General features: G+C 41.8%; 1 protein-coding gene across 2 annotated transcripts in view; it reads right to left on the reverse strand.

Moving 5' to 3' along the window:
- The window catches only part of PA200 (proteasome activating protein 200), a 42,120-nt gene that overhangs the window by 7,540 nt on the left and 15,618 nt on the right, over positions 1–18,962 (reverse strand). Inside the window, exons 13-27 of one of the 2 annotated variants that reach the window (XM_077361439.1) lie at positions 18,728–18,845; positions 18,414–18,632; positions 18,185–18,334; positions 17,978–18,054; positions 17,645–17,853; positions 17,102–17,318; positions 16,927–17,006; positions 16,660–16,777; positions 16,389–16,559; positions 2,071–2,239; positions 1,934–1,977; positions 1,769–1,811; positions 1,538–1,683; positions 1,200–1,294; positions 69–970 (exon numbers count right to left, since the gene is read on the reverse strand). In XM_077361439.1, the coding sequence (XP_077217554.1) occupies positions 69–970; positions 1,200–1,294; positions 1,538–1,683; positions 1,769–1,811; positions 1,934–1,977; positions 2,071–2,239; positions 16,389–16,559; positions 16,660–16,777; positions 16,927–17,006; positions 17,102–17,318; positions 17,645–17,853; positions 17,978–18,054; positions 18,185–18,334; positions 18,414–18,632; positions 18,728–18,845 (2,758 nt within the window). Of the gene's footprint in view, positions 1–68; positions 971–1,199; positions 1,295–1,537; positions 1,684–1,768; positions 1,812–1,933; positions 1,978–2,070; positions 2,240–16,388; positions 16,560–16,659; positions 16,778–16,926; positions 17,007–17,101; positions 17,319–17,644; positions 17,854–17,977; positions 18,055–18,184; positions 18,341–18,413; positions 18,633–18,727; positions 18,846–18,962 lie in introns of both variants that reach the window. The other variant, XM_077361438.1, reaches the window with a different exon arrangement.

The following is an 18,962-nucleotide window of genomic DNA, read 5'->3' on the forward strand; positions in this document are numbered from 1 at the left end:
AATGGGGACCATGAATCTCCCATCTCTGGTATAAAATTTAGATTTACTTAAAAGAGGCCCAAGATTACCTGGGCAGATGAATGCCTCATGTTATCCAGCAACTCCTGCAGTAGCTTTTCGTGGAACTGGATCTCTGCAACTGGCATTCTGAGAGGAGAGACTTCAATAAGTGCAACTGAGAGAAAAGCATACCGCTTAGCAACTACATTAGTTGCCACCAATTGAGGTAAAGGCTTCACCAGGCAATCCAAAATCCTGTGCCTCAGAAGAGGAATTCTCGTTCCATGTTTTCCTTTCCCCGTAACTGCATACCGTATGCAAGCTGCCCACTCAGGCATAGATTCCACAGATGGGGCTAGAATGATCTTTTCTAGTTGATTCATTATCCAGCTGTCCCAGGCTTCTACAAGGCCATTGATATCAGAATGCAGTACCCCAGCCAAAGCTTCAGCAGCTACACACTGCCTTGACCTCTCTTTTGCATCTGAAAACTCCCCTAGTGTGCTTTGAAGTGCCAGTAGAATTGGCATGCCACACTCTTGTATCAGCCGCTTAAAAATCCGTGCAAAGCTTGCGTAAAAAGTATCAACCCCCGTCAAAGAGATCCAGCTAGGAGTGCGTGGCCATGAGGCTGAGAAATCAAAATAGAAAGATGTGATGGACGTATCTGCGAGGCTCTGGAGGGAAGAGGCCCCGTGGTTTCCTCTGGAAGATGTGTTCTCAGTGTCTGTAATTATGTGCACATGAGAAAGACTATTCAGTGCTTCATGAAAAAAGCCTTCTTCCTGAAATACTTTACTTAGAGCCCCTTCAAGGGAAGAGTTGGCATGTCCTTTGGAATGCCCAACGGATTTGTTATGTTCCTGGCCGGAGATTCTGTGTGGCGATTCTTTCAATAGGATGTTTAGAGCTGAGATTGCAAGCATCCTCGTCTGAGGAAGTTGACTTTTCAAATTCTTTAAGAAGTGTCCTGATAAGATATAAGTTTCCCATCACAAAACTAGGTAAGAAGAAAAATAGTTGACAGTCATTCAGCTACACGGAATACATCATGACTTGGTCATAATCATTGAAAAAAAGTCGGCATCAGCAATTAAGTGGTACAATTTAGGCAATAGTCAAATCACTTAAATAAAAAAGAGGCTATGGAAGCAATCATCTTTCATATAATGAGCCAATCAACCATGAGATGTGCTGACCAGCAGTTTCATCTAGAATCTTTGAGGATAAATTTGAATCGCTCCTAGAAGGCATAGTTAACAATAACAGTACCCTGTTAGCCATCAGATTATACCTGAAAAAAACAAAGTCTGTGAGTTTCAGATACAGAGAGACGTGTACCTGTGTGAAGAGATGTATTTTCATACAAAAACAACTATATTTCAACAGAGATGCTCAAATAACACGTTTATGCCCATTTCCTGACGAATCCTCACCCAATCGTGATCCTTGATATAGATGATAAATGCATGGAAACAAGTATATTTCTGTGCAGTTATACACAAAACTAGAAAGAAAGTTCTAATAAAACCCTTACCGCCAATGCAATCCGTTGGTATCAAAGCTCATAGAAGCAATCTGAGAAACCAAGTCTGGAAAGTCTGGCCTATCTGTCTGATCATCTGAAGTCCTAAAAATGTTCCTTGATACTCCAGCAAAGTGGATATTGTATTTGATAAAAACCTAATGATGTCATACGGCATTAGATAGTACAATGAGCAACAGTAACAAAAAAAAACATCAGCTTTTCTACTATATAAAATATTACCTCGCTGATAGATTTCTGAGCTTTCAATGATTCGTGATGGGAGCTTCAAAGATGCACAGGAAAAAATGAGTAAGATCCACATTGCACATTATGCATGGTATATCATGATCAAAATATTAAGTAAACCAATGGAGATAATTGGGATGAACATAAGGTTAAGGTTACCTAGCGAGAATACCCAAAAGAAATGAAGAGAAGGCCTTTGGATCCTGAAATATGAGTAGAAAAGGAAAATATGTCAACAAAATCTTCACGCACTTCAAATAAATTTTCAAGCAGTCACAATTGTGTTGTCTGGATACCATTGCCAAATGTCTGAGAACAGTTTGTGATGAAAGGATCACACAAGAACCTAGCACTGCATGTTCTGGTGTGTGTGCATCACGCAAGCTTTCGGTAAGGGTGATAACACACTTCCCAATGAGAGAGGGCCAACGTTTGAGAATCTTCAGTAGAGCTTTTACTGAAAGCCTGAAGATCAATTCAAAAAAGGCATCACATGTGAGGCGAACTTAATAAAAAAATTAGGTGAATCCTGAAGGCACTCTCTTGTAACATAATCGAGTCGTGGAGAAACAAAACATCACCCAAAAAGGGGTGGAAAAAAAAAACACTTGAGGCGATGAAAAGGAAAAAATCATCTGGTATATGATCAAAATACCCAAACAAATTTACATTCATCTTAACACAAACATCCAGTTAACCATCATGACAAAGACAACCCATGCTTTTCTTTTTTGGCGATCACCAATGATAATTTAGTTGAATTCAAAACAATCAAAGGTAACATGTTTTAAGATGATTCTCATGAATTATGAATGCCTTTCAGTAAGCTGAAACGTCATAGTTCACTTCACTTTCAAAGGCTCACCTTCTTGCCAAATCAGAAGAGCCCAAACTGAGTGAAAACAGCAGCCACTAGTATAAAATAAGTCATTATATAGCCCAAAACACCTTGAATAGCAATCTCCAAAGTGGGAAAAGCACCCTAGTAGAATATTGTCATAACTATATCCTACAAACAGCTAGCAAATACCCGATTAACTGTCTATCCTTCCCTCTATGACAAGGACACTCCATATTTCAAAATGTGCCGTGTCACACATTCACGTTAGGCATGCTTGTCAGATGCATGTCAAACACCACTAGTCAGAGAAACCCACTTTACCTATTTCATTTTTTTTGTATAATTCATAGATTAACTATTTGTATAGCTTAACTGTATTGCTATAATCCAGATGTAGTTTTAAAATCATATCCTAACTAATATTTTTAGAATAATATATCTTCAGTATTATATCAAATAATTATACAATAGTGGTTGCCGCTTCTGTATGATTGCTATTCTTCATCAACAAATCCTAGAAACCTCCACGAAGAAGCTTATGGAGGGTTTCAATATCTACCTATTCCCATTCTTTCTGACCCGGCCGTCCCTCCCTCTTCATCTCCTCCCTTACCGACATCTGAGATTGTCCCTGTTTGCTCCCTGTTTGCGAGACTTCTGCTCCCTGACTAGTACCTGCTCATCCACCACCGGTAACTAAGAAGACCTACCAGCGCCGACTCAAATTTGCAGAGCCCATCCCTCTCTGGCAGCGCCATCGCCAGCTCAGCAGGAGATCCCTCCTTCCACTTCAGAGGTACCTGTCGACTCTCCTATTGCTTCTCGTACTCGTTCTCATAGAACTGCACATCCTATCTCTTCTATTCTTTCCTATGATTCTCTCACGCATGTTTTTCGCAATTTTGTGTCTTCCTTGTTAGAATAAGCCTAATATGGACATTCTAGTAATTGTACTTTGTATTTCAGTATATAAATAAATCAGTGAGGGGGAGACAGCCTAACTCACTTTTCTATTTTCTCAGTCTCTCTCGTAACATGGTATCAGAGCCCTAGAGTTTCTGATCCCTAGGGATCACCATCAGCCTCCACCTTCTCCATCTCCATCTCTACGCCTACCCCTACCTCTAAACCCTAAACCCTACCCTAATCCTGTCTCCCTCACCCTAATCCCATCTCCCTCTACCCCTTTGGGTTCCCCCCCCCCCCCCCTTCATCCCCAGCGACACTCCTCTTCCCTCCCCGACCCCATCTGCCCCTTCCCCCCCCCCTCTCTCCCCGCGACCTTCCGGAACCCCTCCACCCACGCTCTCCCCTCCGAAAAACCCACCCTCCTCCCCGCGACCCTCCTGTACCCAACCCCCCCCCACCCCGCGACTTTGTGGGCTCTCTTCCAACCCCACGACACCCCCCGACTTTTCGTCCTCTACCGTTATCATCATCCGTCCATCCCCCCCCCCCCTCCCAATATACAACCCTTTCTTAAAACCCTAACCCTAGTTTCCACTATTCTTCTTATTTCCCATGTATTGATCTAGGTCAGTTCTCTTCACTTTCTCTTCGCAGATTCGTCCCATCTTCGTTATGACTCCATCTCTGTTCTTATGCGTGGCCCGTGGAGCCGTGCTATGAGTCATTGTCTTGATTAGTTGGTTTGTCCATCCCTCCTTTTCCTCTTTGTAGCCGTTGGTTGTAGGTCTTTCAGTTCTCTCGTCACTTGTTGTCTTTATGGATCCACCTGTCATTGTGGATCCTTCTCTCGGCATGACCACAGAGGTCCGTGCCCAACACCCACCTTCGGCTACCTCTTCCTCTTCTTCTCCTACCTTGGCACCTGTGGAGGGTTCTTACCCACAGCTGAGCATTGCCAAGTTTGATGGAACCAACTACTTACCCTGGAAATTTGCAGTTGAGACATACCTTCTTGGACGGGGTAAAGGTTAGTTTCCTTCGTCTGGATCCCCCCCCCCCCGGCCGCGCCCGCCCCACCCAAAGACCTCACGTATACTCGTTGGGAACAGGAAGATGCATTAATTCGTAGTCTTATCTGGCAGAGCATGACCCCTGCCATTTCCTCCACAATGATACTCCTCCCGACTGCAAAGGAGATCTGGGATCACACTGCCTCAACCTATTCCGAAGTTCAAAACCTCACCCATATCTGTGCCACTTATTCTGATTGGATGCGCCTGCGTCATGGTGACATGTCTCTTGAGACTCACTATGGGCAGTTTATTTCTTCATGTCAGCAGCTTGACGTCTTCATGCCCCTCACTTCTGATGTTAATCTTCTTCACCGGCAGCGGGAACAAATTCGAGTGGTGCACTACCTTGAGAGCATAGGCCCGGAGTTTACTCACCTGCGTCATCAGATTCTCAGGTCCGGCAACATTCCGTCGTTGCATGAGGCCTATTCTCGTGCACAACAGTGCCTTGGCGAGTCTCCATCATGGCTCCCCTCTGATAGTTTTGCTCTAGAGGCATACGATGGTTGTGGTGCTGCTCGCCCTCCCAGATGAGGTGGTTCTTTTTTTCGAGCTCGTGGCCGTGGCCGTGGTGGCGACCGTGTTGGTGGTGGACGTGGCCATCCTTATTCTACCCACTGCCAATGTGATGGCCACTAGATAGAGACTTACTATACGCTTCATCCAAAGCTTCGCCCACCTCGATCAGCTCATCTCACGACAACTGGCCCTTCTGATACAGTGACTTCTGCGCCTGCTTCTAAATCTGTTGATGAGTCTTTCAGTTTTACGAGGACAGATTATGAGGAGTTACAGCGGTTTCGACAGAGTACCTCCCATCCCACTTCAGGCTTTGCTCAGCCAAGTAGTTCACACACGACCTTACTCTCTAGCTCAGGGTCCTGGATCATTGACTCAGGAGCCTCCAATCATATGACTGGTAACTCGTCTCAGCTCTCTTAATTTCGTTCATTTCCATCTGATTCTCAATCTATTACTCTAGCTGATGGTTCCACTACCCCCAATACTAGTATTGGCACCACTTGTCCTTCACCTCATCTGCCACTATTATATGTATTATGTGTCCCTAAGTCTCCCTTCAATTTATTTTATGTGAGTCAACTTACAAAAAATCTCGCTTGCTATATCTCATTTTTATCTTCTAATTGTGTGTTTCAGGATCTTTTAACTGAGAGGACGATTGGATCAGGACATGAGTTTACCGCCTTGACTGCAATCCTTCTTCTACTGCTTTACATAGCTCCGTGGATGCCTTTCAGTGGCACTGTCGACTTGGTCACCCATCACTTCAGCCCCTCCGGCAAACATCTTTAGTTCCTGCTTCTGCTTCTCCTTTTCGGTGTGCGTCTTGTGAACTCGGGAAGCATCACATGGCATCTTTCCCTTCCCGGATCGTTAGTCGAGTTGATAGTTTGTTTCAGTTGGTTCATTCGGATGTATGGGGACCTTCTGCGGTCGCGTCAAATAATGGATTCAAGTATTTTATGGTCTTTATTTATGATTATTCACGTATGACATGAGTGTATTTACTAAAGGATCGCTCTCAGGTCTTTTCTGCTTTTACAACTTTCCATGTTGAAATAAAGAATCAATTTGGTTGTAATCTTAAATGTCTTCGTACAGATAGCACTCGTGAGTTTTCTCTGATACTCATGGTTTTCATAAATGCCTCTCCTCTCATGGCATTACACATCAATCCTCATGTGCTTACACCTCGCAACAGAATGGTGTAGCCGAAAGGAAATTGCGATATCTCCTTGAGGTGGCACGTACTCTACTCTTTCAGATGCAGGTTCCTAAATCTTTTTGGGGGAAAGCCATTCTTACTGCATGTTTCTGGCGAATTGCCTTCCGTCCTCTGTGCTGAATGGCGATTCTCCATATCACACATTATACCCACAGCAGGACCCTTTTCCCCTGACCAAGGTTTAAAATTTCGGTTTCGGAACCGGTTTCGGACCTTGAAATTTCAAATTTTCGACCGAAATTTTGAATCTGGTACAAAACCAGAAACTATTATTTTATTCAATATTAAATTTAATTTCGGCCGAAATTTCGGTGAAATATTAAATTAATATTAAAAAAAAGATTTATTGGGTCAAATTTCGGAGACCGAAATTCCTAAATTTCGGTCGAAATAAATGACTGTTTCGGTTTTCATCAATTTCGGTGTCGGTCTCCACCGAAATCTGAAATTTCGGATTTCGGTCCGAAATTTCGGATTTCGGTCGAAATTTAAAACCATGCCCCTCACACCCTGTGTCTTTGGGTGCGTCTGCTTTGTTCATCATTTGGGTCCTAGTCGCGACAAACTCGACCCTCGATCAGAATGGTGTCTTTCTGAGCTACTCTCATACCTAGAAAGGATATCGCTGCTACAGTCCTTGTCTGCGTAAGTGGTTTGTATCGGCCGATGTTACATTCTTTAAGTCCGAACCCTTCTTCGATTCTGGTTCTGTCACTAGCTCCTCCAAGTTGGAGCCTGAGGTGTCCATTTCTCTTTCTGTCCTTCCGGACATTGCTCTGACATCTTTACCATCCACTTCTGACTGTCCTCCTGGTCAAGTCAACTCCTATGTTCCCAGAGTGGCTCCTCCAGCAATTAAAATACAATATCAACATCGTCTGCAGCAAGCACGGCAGCCTCCAGCTCACCCCCAACAAATCGTCTTCACTGGCAGAGATCCCCTTACCCTCTACTCAGGTATCCCTCACCCCTTCTCCTACAGTTGTATCTGACTCACCTATTGCTTCGCGTACTCATTCTCATTCTACTGCACACCCTATATCTCAATTTGTTTGCTATGATCGTCTAACTCCTACTTTCAAAAGTTTTGTGCTCTCTATGTCTTCTGTTGTGTTACCAGTCTTTGGATGAGGCTCTAAAACACCAAGGGTGGCGCGCTGCCATGGACCTTGAGATGGGTGCTCTACATTCTAACCAGACGGGAGATCTAGTTTCTCTATCTGCTGGTGCTTCGACCTGTTGGTTGCCGTTGGGTGTTCTCCATTAAATATTTGCCTGATGGTACTGTTGAGCAACTGAAGGCTCGTCTCGTTGCTAAGGGTTACACTCAAACTTTCGGAGTTGATTATAATGACACATTTTCTCCAATTGAGAAGATACCTGCAGTTCGTGTTCTCCTGTCCCTTGCAGTCAATCATGGCTGGCATCTTCACCAGTTAGATGTGAAGAATGCTTTTCTGCATGGCGACCACCTTGAAGAGGTGTATATGGAGCAACCTCCAGGGTATGTTGCTCAGGGGAGTTGTCCTCTTCCGTCTGTCACCTCAGGAAATCCTTATATGGGTTGAAGTAGTCTCCACGAGCATGGTTCGGCAGATTTAATGAGGCAATTATGAGGTTTGGCCTGAAACAGTGTGATGTGTATCATTCAGTATTCAGTCATCAGTCTTCAGCAAGATGCATTCTGTTGATTGTATATGTTGATGATATCATTATTACAGGTAGTAACTCGGGGGGAATTCAGAAACTGAAGGCTCTCTTACAAAAAGAGTTCGCTACAAAGGAGTGAGGACGTCTTAGATATTTCCTTGGGATAGAAGTAGCATACTCCTCTAGTGGCTTATCTCTATCACAAAGAAAGTACGTTTTGGATTTGTTGGAGGAAACAGGAAATCTTGCTGTAAAACATATGTTTGCACCTATGGATCCCAATGTAAAACTAGTTCAGAAGAGGGTGACTTGTTGGAGGATCCTGGTAGGTATAGAAGGCTTGTGGGCAAGCTCATATACATTACTGTTACTCATCCTGATATATCCTATGCCGTTGGGGTGGTCAGTCAGTACATGACCTCCCCTCGTACTTCGCACTGGAGTGCAGTTGTTCAAATCCTCAAATATCTGAAGGGTGCACTAGAAAAGGGCTCATTATTCAAACGACATGGTCATCTACGAATTCAAGGGTTTTCTGATGCTGATTGGGCTAGATCTCCTGCAGATAGGAGATCGACTACCGGGTATTGTACCTTTGTGGGAGGCAACCTGGTTTCATTGAAAAGCAAAAAGCAGTCTGTCATTGCAAAGTCAAGTGCTGAGGCAGAATCTAGAGCAATGGCACACACTAGTACAGAGATTATCTGGTTGAGATCACTCCTGTCTCAGATTGGTATTGTGTTTCCTTCGCCTTCATAGTTGTATTGTGACAACAAGGCTACCATCTATATTGCGACAAATCCAATCTTCCATGAGCGAACAAAGCATATCGAAGTTGAATGTCATTTCATTCGTCAGAGAATTCAGAAGGGGGAGATACGTACTGCATTCACTCGTTATGCAGAACAGTTGGCTGATATGTTCACAAAGCCATTGAATAAAGCAAAGTTGAGTGACATTTGTAGCAAGCTAGGAATGTATAACTTATACATTCCAGCTTGAGGGGGAGTGTTAGAATAAGCCTAGTATGGGCGCATTCTAGTAATTGTACTTTGTATTTAAATATATAAATAAATCAGTGAGGGGGAGACAGCCTAACTCACTTTTCTCTTTTCTCAATCTCTCTCGTAACACTTGTCTTCTTTTTCTTTGCCACAGTCCTTGCCTGCAGCACTTGATCACCCGAGGTAACGGGCAGTTATTGATAAGGGTGGCAATCCAATCGAAACCGAACCGATACCGGACAGAAACCGACCCGAAAATTCGGTTTCGGTTTGGTTAAACCAAACCGATTCAAATTTCGGTTCGGTAGAACCAAACCGATTCAAATTTCAAATTGAACCATGGCCCCCGATTTCCAATTATTATGAGTAAGGGGTGGCGAAATTGGCCGAACCGAACCGAAACCTAACTGAAAATTCGGTTTCGGTTTGGTTCAACTAAACCGATTCAAATTTCGGTTCGGTTTCGGTTCGGTAGAACCAAACCAATTCAAATTTCGGTTTGGGGGTCAAACCAAACCGAAACTGAACCGTTGCCACCCCTAGCTATGGATCTTGAGATGGAGGCCCTTCAGGCCAATCAGACTTGGGATTTAGTACCTCTTCCTCCTGCTGCTCGTACTGTTGGGATGTCGTTGGGTTTACACGGTTAAGTACTTGCCTGATGGGTCTGTTGAGCACCTTAAGGTGAGCTTGGTTGCCAAAGGCTATACTCAAACCTTTGGTGTGGACTATTGTGAGACTTTTTCGCCGGTTGCGAAGATACCCTCTGTCCGTGTTCTCCTGTCTCTTGTTGTCAACCATGGCTGGCCTCTACATCAGTTAGATGTTAAGAACGCAGTCCTTCATGGTGAGCTCACGAAGGAGGTGCACATGGAGCAACCTCCTGGGTATGCTGCTCAGGGGGAGATGTCTTCCTCCGTATGTCGATTGAAGAAATCCATCTATGGCCTCAAGCAGTCCCCTAGAGCATGGTTTGGGAGGTTTAGTGATGCTATCATGCGCTTTGGCATGAAGCAATGTGCAGTTGATCATTCAGTCTTCAGCCGTCAGTCTGCAATTGGTTTTGTGCTATTGATAGTCTATGTTGATGAAATCATCATTACTGGCAGTGATAGTGGGGATCCAGAAATTGAAAACTTTCTTGCAGACAGAGTTCTCTACCAAAGATTTGGGTTGTCTTAGATACTTCCTTGGCATTGAAGTAGCGTATTCTACCAAGGGGATCTCCCTCTCACAGAGGGAACACGTCTTGGACTTACTTCAGGGGACAGGTTATCTTGGAGTGAAACCTCCCTCAGTTCTTATGAACCCAAATGTAAGATTACTTCCTGAAGAAGGAGACTTATTAGATGATCCTGGCACATATAGGAGGTTGGTTGGTAAACTTATCTAGCTTACAGTCACTCGCCCAGACATCTCTTTAGTTGTTGGGTTTGTCAGCCAACATATGAGTTCACCTCGTATTTCACACTGGGCAGCAGTTCTTCAGATTCTTCGGTACTTGAAAAGTGCTCCAGGTAGAGGTTTGTTGTTCAAGAAGTATGGACATCAGAAGATAGAAGGGTACACAGATGCAGATTGGGGAGGATCTCCAACTGACAAGAGATCTACCACAGGGTATTGCACATTTGTGGGAGGTAACCTTGTATCATGGCGAAGTAAGAAGCAGGATGTTATCTCTAAATCTAATGCTGAATCTGAATATAGAGCAATGGCCCACACAAGTGGAGAGCTTATTTGGTTACGCTCTCTTTTGTCAGAGATTGGCTTTCCTCCATCATCTCCTTCTCAGTTATATTGTGACAACAAGGCTGCGATTCACATTGGCACAAATCCAGTCTTCCATGAGAGGATCTAACATATTGAGGTCGATTGTCACTTCATCCGGCATTAAATGGCATTTGTAGCAAAGCTAGGAATGTTTGACATTTACATTCCAGCTTGAGGGGGAGTGTTATGTATAGGCCCTAGGGAATATTTGTCATGTCTAACATTCTCTCTTTATATAAATACATAAGTGAGGGGGAGTTTTTCCCTAACTCACTTTCTTCCTCTTCATCCATTCTCTCTAACATAGTTGATAAAAGAGTCTATCTTGAAAATCCCAAAGAAGGTACTAGCGTATGAGTTTGGTTTCTCATCTCATCTCATTGTCTACGTGGAGGTATTTTTGTTCTCAGAATATACAAGGCTTCATACCTATTTCAACATTTCTACACCAAATCTTAGCATGACCTACCAATTTCATTTTTGCAACCCTTATCCTTTGGTCATTGGTCATATCATGTCATTCAAAGCATTCTACCATGACGGTTAGCCAAACAAGGAATACTAGTTGTGCATCAAGACTCAAGAGTTCTCTTGAATTCAGGTACATCCATCCTAACCATCTTTGTTATGTCACCCACTAAATGATCCAAAACTTCATACCTATTTCTCTCAAGAATTTCTTGTGTCCAATTGTTGGTACGAGAACAATTGGTATTTTTGTGGTACGAGCAAAACTAGGGACAGTTATAGGTGTGGAACCCTTGGCAATTTTCTTCTCCATATGGGTTATTCACTCTAGGTATGTGGTCTCCTTGGCAAGGTTTTAAATTTCGGTCCGAAATTTCAGGTTTCGGTGGATACCGAAATCGAAATCGATAAAACCTGAAATGGTATTTTATTTCGGGCGAAATTTCGAAATTTTGGCCCGAAATTTCAAAATTTAGGCCTGAAATTTCTTTTTTCCGAAATTTGACACGAAAATCAAGGAATTTAACAATTAAATAATATTTTCCCGAAATTTCAGCCGAAATTTAGTACGGAATAAAATATTCTGTTTTTTATCGTTACCGGATTTCGGCCCGAAATTTCAGATTTCGGCTGAAATTTTGGATTTTGTCCCCGACCGAAATGGGTTCCAAAACCAAAATTTAAAACCTTGCTCCTTGGTAAGCAAAATTCTCAGCGTTGGCTACATAATCTCCATCTCGATTAGAGTTTCTGTTTAGTTGTTGCTGCTAAAAAGGTTAACTCTATCAATTAACCCAAATATGAGATCATCACTATCCTTATCGGACAATCTTCCTCTATAGGTTCTACCACTTCTAGTAGCCATTGAACCAATGCTCTAATACCAAATATGTGGTAGGATTAATAAAGTCGAATCAAATCACTAAGCTATGCAAATTACCCAATATTATGGTCAAATTTGGAGTTTTCACGCAATTTCTAAAAATAGATCAAATTCAAACTCCAATATGTCTCAATATTCACAATTAGGGTTAACATAGTCAATCCCAATCAAGATCTAGTTGATCTGACCGTTGGTTCTCAAGAACACTTCTTAGAAATCCAATGGTCAAGATTGATTCAATCTATCCATTGACATGGAAAAGTCACATCAATGGGAGTGGTAGAAATTCGATCAAAAAAGAAGGAAGAAGGATAAACCGAGGGCATCAGACCTATAAAACCAAAGGCTATACACCAACGGGTGATCAAAGCATCACATCAAGACAAGAAGAGAAGAGAAACTCAATAAGCAAATCTTTTTTCCATTCATATCATAACATGTGTAAAAATGGTCTTAAGGCTATATATATATATATATATATATATATATATATATATATATATATATATATATATATATATATAAAGAGAGAGAGAGAGAGAGGAAAGTGTTCCTAAGCTATAAATTAGATAAGCTTATCTAAGCTATAGCTCAAAAACACGTGGCCCCACATTTTTTGGGGATCCAAAGTATTCATTTGGAAGGCCCTTCCATAGATAGGGAGTGTACCAAAATTCAGCCCTATAGGATCATCCTAACCCTGCCATCTGTTGAGGGAAAAAATGGGCGGAAACATGGACACACAGTGTCTGTCCATTTTCCACTCCACCTTTGATTGGGTTAGGATGATCCTATAGGGATGATTTTTGGTACACACCCTATCCATGGAAGGGCCTTCCAAATGAATGCTTTGAATCCCCAAAAAAATGTGGGGCCACATGTGTTTTTGAGCTATAGCTTAGATAAGCTACAGCTTAGGAACAATTTCCTCATATATATATATATATATGAGGAAACTGTTGGTGCGCTTAAGCTCACCAAAGTTATGGTGCGCTTAAGCGCCCAATCACATGGGGGCCCACTTTGTTAGGATGATCCAAAGCATTCATTTGAAAGGCCTTATCATAGATAGGGTGTGTACCAAAAATCAGCTCCATAGGATCATCCTAACCCCTCCATTTGTGAAGGACAAAATGGACAAACAGTGTTTGTCCACAAATCTGCCCATTTTTTGTCCTCCACAAATGGAGGGGTTAGGATGATCCTATGGAGCAGATTTTTGGTACACACCCTATCTATGATTAAGTCTTGCAAATGAATGGTTTGGATCACCTATGGAGCTGTGGGACCCATGTGATTGGGGAGCTTAAGCGCACCATAAGTTTGGTGCGCTTAAGCTCACCAACAGTTTCCTCTCTCTCTCTCTCTCTCTCTCTCTCTCTCTCTCTCTCTCTCTCTCTATATATATATATATATATATATATATATATATATATATGAGAAAACTGTTGGTGAGCTCAAGCACACCATTTTTTTGTGCGCTCAAGTTGCTATAACGCCTCCCATTGGTGCGCTTAAGCGGGACCCAGCGGGACCCAAACATTTAAACGAATGGGAGGCGTTATAACAACTTAAGCGCACCAAAAAAATGGTGAGCTTAAGCGCACCAACAATTTTCTCTCTCTCTCTCTCTCTCTCTCTCTCTCTCTATATATATATATATATATATATATATATATATATATATATATATATATATATAGCAGAAGAGAAAAGGAGAGAATTATTTGAATTTCTCCCAAAATTCTATGAGAAGTACACATCACTTTTTTTAACTTTTTTTAAACAAAGGCACCCATTCAACCCACATATTTTCAATCCTACCCCCTCCTTTATGCTTTTTAACAAAGGCACCCATTAAAGCCACATAATTTCAATCCTACCCCCCTCCTTTATGCTTTTTTAATTATGGAAACCTCTATAGATTGGAGGGCTAGGATCAACCTATGGAAATGATTTTACGGGCACAACCTATTGATGTTGTGTTCCATCACATGGGCGGTTTGGATCAACATATGATGTGGTCCGTACAGTTCTTTGTCGGTTTTTTACTAGTATATATATATATATATATATATAGAGAGAGAGAGAGAGAGAGAGAGAGAACCCAGAGAGCTCTGAAACCCTAAACTCATAACTCTCCAGTTTTGACCCCCCCCCCCCCCCCCTAACCTTAGTTGTGTTGGCCTTTCTACACTTTCTTGAGTTCACTCATCCATACCATCACTGATTTACTCAACTCTCTACAGCTACAAACACCCCCGCCCCAACCCACCCGCACAGACACCACCCAAAAAAAACACAACAATTTAAAACTCAACTCACTCTGAAGTCTATATGCTTGGCTAACTCTTATCCTCACTCACTCATTCTGCTTCGGATTAGGTGGAGTCCCTATCCGTACAACAAGTCAAATAAGTGGTTCAAGTGATTTTTTTGGTCCGCTGCAAGGTTGCTAGAGAGATTTGGAGTGGGCTTTTGCGCAGATTTGGTATCTCTTAGGCATTCCCAATACATCTCATAGATGTCTTGGAAAGCTAGCAGTTGGCTCCTTGGAGATTAAAAGGAAGAATATTGTGGAATATTTCTTTCCTTATAGTTATTTGGGTTCTATGGAAGGAGAGAAATGCTCGAATATTCAAGGGCATTGTCAGAAGTCCCCTTCACCTTTTCATGAAGTTAATCGCTCTTACAATTTTTGGGTCAAAACTTTCCCTTGCTTCAAGTTTTTACTGGCCATTTTTTATCTATAGAACAGGTGGAGGGAAGTATGTGTGAGTGCGAAAGCTCGGCCTTCAATTATTCAACCATGGGAACCTCCGGCGGGGGGTTTCTTGAAACTTAACTTAGACGGTTCTAGCTTGGGAAATCCTGGGCCAGTGGTATAGAGGGTGTCCTTAGAGACGACTTGGGATTGGTTTCGTGGGCTTTTGCTGGGCCTATTGGGATAGCAGATTCAAACGAGGTGGAGATTCGTGCGTCTCTCCAAGGAGTAAGGCTTGCTGCAAAAGAGAATTTGGATAAGGTAGTGGTGGAAGAGGATTCACTTAATGTGATTCGTTGGTTGAGGGGGTCTCATGTCTATCCTTGGCGCATTGCCTTTTATTTCGAGGAAATTCAAGATATTGTCAGCCCTTCGTTGGTATGCTTCTCTCATATTAGAAGATCCGCCAATGAGGTAGCGGATAATTTAGGTAGGCGTGGTGTCCTCTTGGAGTCTTTGGAGCAATATGACTTCTTCCCGCCTTGACAATTTGGCTTGCGTTTAGTGTCTATTATCTCTCTCTTTTCTTATTCATATTTGGTTGTATTTTCGTTTGCGTTTTAGTATTATTGTAATGAACTATCTCGGTCTTTATATCAATGAAACTTTCGCCCATTTAAAAAAAGACCATTTTCACTTAAAACATGAACTAAAACTATCTATTTAGACTTCTAACTCCCAAATTGGTCCCATATCTTCATTGAAGCTCCACACCAAGGCATGGGGTTTACTAATTTGATTGGGGTGCTATGGAAAGGACTAATTTTCCCTTTTTTTGTTCATGCGACAAACCTCGTGTTGTGAAAAATCCCTCTTCATACGCGATCTACGATTTCAATGGCAAAGCAAAACGAAACAACAAATACAAGCAAACACACAAAAGACACAAAGATTTACATGGTTCGGCAAAGCCTGCTCCACGGCAAAGGCGACGAGAAAGTCCACTATAAAATCAAGAGATTACAAGAGAAGATCAGTGTCTCTCTCACCAAACCCACTAGAAACCCCTAGCACACCCTTTTCCCCTTTCTTTTGAGCTCTCAATCCTCTTTACAAGACTTGCATACGAAATAAGCTCTAAAATCCCCTTTATATAAAGCGAGCCACAAGTTAGTATTATAGGGCCGAAAAAAACACATAAAACGGGCCGGTCCAAGTGGGCCTTATCCGGGTCACACACACAATATTTTGGACTCCGATCGGGTTTGAATTCAAGACATCCAACTCAACACCTTGAATTGATCCCTCCCACCAATGTCATTCCAATATTGCCAAATTCTAGATACCTACTTATCATATTCAACCTTCAGCTCTTATGTGGCTTAAAAAATGGCTTAGTACTTCTTAACACTCAGAGGTGCACGGCGGTTTTCTACAAAATCATAAAAAGTATTAAGTATATTACATACCAGCATAGCCGCATGATTTTCACCTAAAGTTTGTAAACTAGTATATAATACTCCCAAATGATCATTTTAGTAAAAGAAAAGGATGGAAGGACTCACGAGCGAACGGTTTCATAATTATGCAAAGAGAGATTCAAAAGATCATCCATCAAACGAACCACGTGCTCTGATGGAGATAAATTGCTATTTGTGCGATATAAATGATATGCTGATTGTGAGGATCGCCATGTGTTATGCATGTATGCCTTGTCAATAAGTGCCCACCTAGGCCTGCAAAAGAACAGAATATGCTTTCAAGATGTAAAATGCTACGAGCTTTATTTTAGTTTGAATAAAGGCACAAGGAAGTCACAATAAGAAAGGATCTCACCTTTTCTTTCCTCGAGCATGAGAGGAAACAATAAAATTAGATGGAGGCTCTATAATGGCAGCAGATTCCAATTTCCAGGCCTGCCTGTGATTAGACCACTCATCATATTCCAAGCTACCTGTGCAATGGGTTACATATACAGGGAACCGCATGAAGAAACAATATACAGAAAGTACCAAAAAGCCACAGCTACTGTGATATCAGAAAACATATTGATGAGGACATCAAAACATATGGATGTACTACATTTAATCACAGTGAGCATACCAAAATTTCCTAAAGCATCCATTATACGGATAATGAGTATCAAAAGGACGCTATCATCTGATCTTTCTTCAATTAAGTATCTGCTCAATGTTCATCAACCAGTGAGATCCAGCAAATCAAACCAAGTACAAAATCAGAAGACTACGAAAATGAAACAACGGACATAAAATCTTACTTGCAAGCTACATGTATAATCTCAGCAGCTTTTTCTCTCAGTCCAGAACTCCCAACAGTTGAACCTGTTGCTCCAGCGATTATGAAAGAACTATAGTTTGCATCTTTGGTCCTCCCATTCCTAGAGGATGGACGGAAATCAGGTAAACATGACAGAACGCCTTGCAATGAAGAATCAATGCGCAACAAGGTCACTTTTAAGTGCTCCTTCTCGTTTCCTGTATGGAAAATTTTATTAAGTCAGAATAGTGTGATCATATGGATACAAAACACATGGGGACATTATTAAAATCGCAACCCATAAAATAAAAATGAACCTTACAATTCTGGATATGAATCTAATTAGTTAATGCTCAACTTCTATGTTAAGTAAGAAACAATAATAAACTACAGGACATTGTAGAAATAAGTGTACCCTTCCAATAAGGCATAGATGTAAATTTGCCATCATTGTAAAGCTCAAGTACAATTAGATATGTCCAACTGTAAAACATACAGTGCATCACAACAAAACAAATCTAACAGGAGATAGTATTTGACCTACCTGGCTCTGAGTGAATTTTGGTCTGACATATTCTGAGAAGATCATCTAAAGCTGATCCAAAATGCAGATCCAGAAGTTCATTCGCAAACAATATTTCATCATCACTAGGAATGTGCCACTTAGGGTCCACTGACAGCTCTTCTTTCGGATAATCTTTGGTGCTAATCCATTCTTCTATTAAAGCAGCAGCAGAATGGCGTGAAAAGCATCTGGACATCAGGCATGTAATTACAGTCTGGTACCAGAAAGGTAAAAAGTAAAAACTAGACAATGTATCAAACATGCAAATCTCTGGCTGATACGATCCAAGAGAAAGAGAACGTGTGCGCATACTTATACTGGTCAATGGGATAATAAAGGACGAGGCCACCAAGGAGGGATCGAAGAACATGATCACCAGCTCCATTAACCTATAACATGGTAAATGAACATGGATACATTGAATTCCAAGAACCAGTGAATGCATAACGGACGCACGCGCGCACGCACGCACCCACACACACACACACACATATTACAATGTCAAGGACAGCTAAATACCTTCCAAGAAGGAGCCTCAAATGCAGATGTGATTGCTTCTTTAAATTGATCCCTGTAATGAAGTAACACGGGACCTCCATAACTGATGGCAACCGATAATATCTTCAGTTGGTAGTCAACTGCTGTTTCCAGGGCTGGAGAAAGTGCTGCCTGCAACTAATTTGTAGTTCATGAAAGAAATCCCAGGAAGACACAAAACAATCAAGTAAAGATTGCGTGTAAGAAAAACCTTGGTTGAAAATGATCCATCAGAAAATCCTCTTCCACCAAAACCTGATACAGGGGTTCCTTTTAAAGAGGAGATGACAGACAACAAGATTGGTTCGATAATGTGAACAACTGCCTCTTCAGGATTAGAGTGAATACATGCACAACAAAGAAGCCCAACTTCAGCAACAGCTCCAGGAAGAATATTAGTCTTAACAAACTTGGAAATCTTCTTCAATGCCTGCAAATAACAGGTATAGAGATTAACAGCATGACCCATATAGACAAAATGTGAATATACTTCTGAACCCTGTACTCAAGCATAAGAGCTCGAACCTGGCTATATAAGGGCTTAGACAGTTTCCCAAATAGGACTTCCAACATGCAGAAATAATATGGGCCATCCTCAACCAGGAAAGTTCCCGAGGTTAATGATGTGTGGGTGCCTTCATTTCTGCAGAGTGCCCATTACACGGTTAGAGTAACTCTCAAGTGAAGAAACTAAAATGACAACTATGAGGAATATAAGGTCGAATAAGCAAACTAGAAGGGAGAATCAAGAAATCATAAG

Source organism: Tasmannia lanceolata, unplaced genomic scaffold, assembly GCF_043159265.1.
Source record: "Tasmannia lanceolata isolate RefF3 unplaced genomic scaffold, GAP_Taslan_0.1 ptg000018l, whole genome shotgun sequence".
NCBI lineage: Eukaryota > Viridiplantae > Streptophyta > Magnoliopsida > Canellales > Winteraceae > Tasmannia > Tasmannia lanceolata.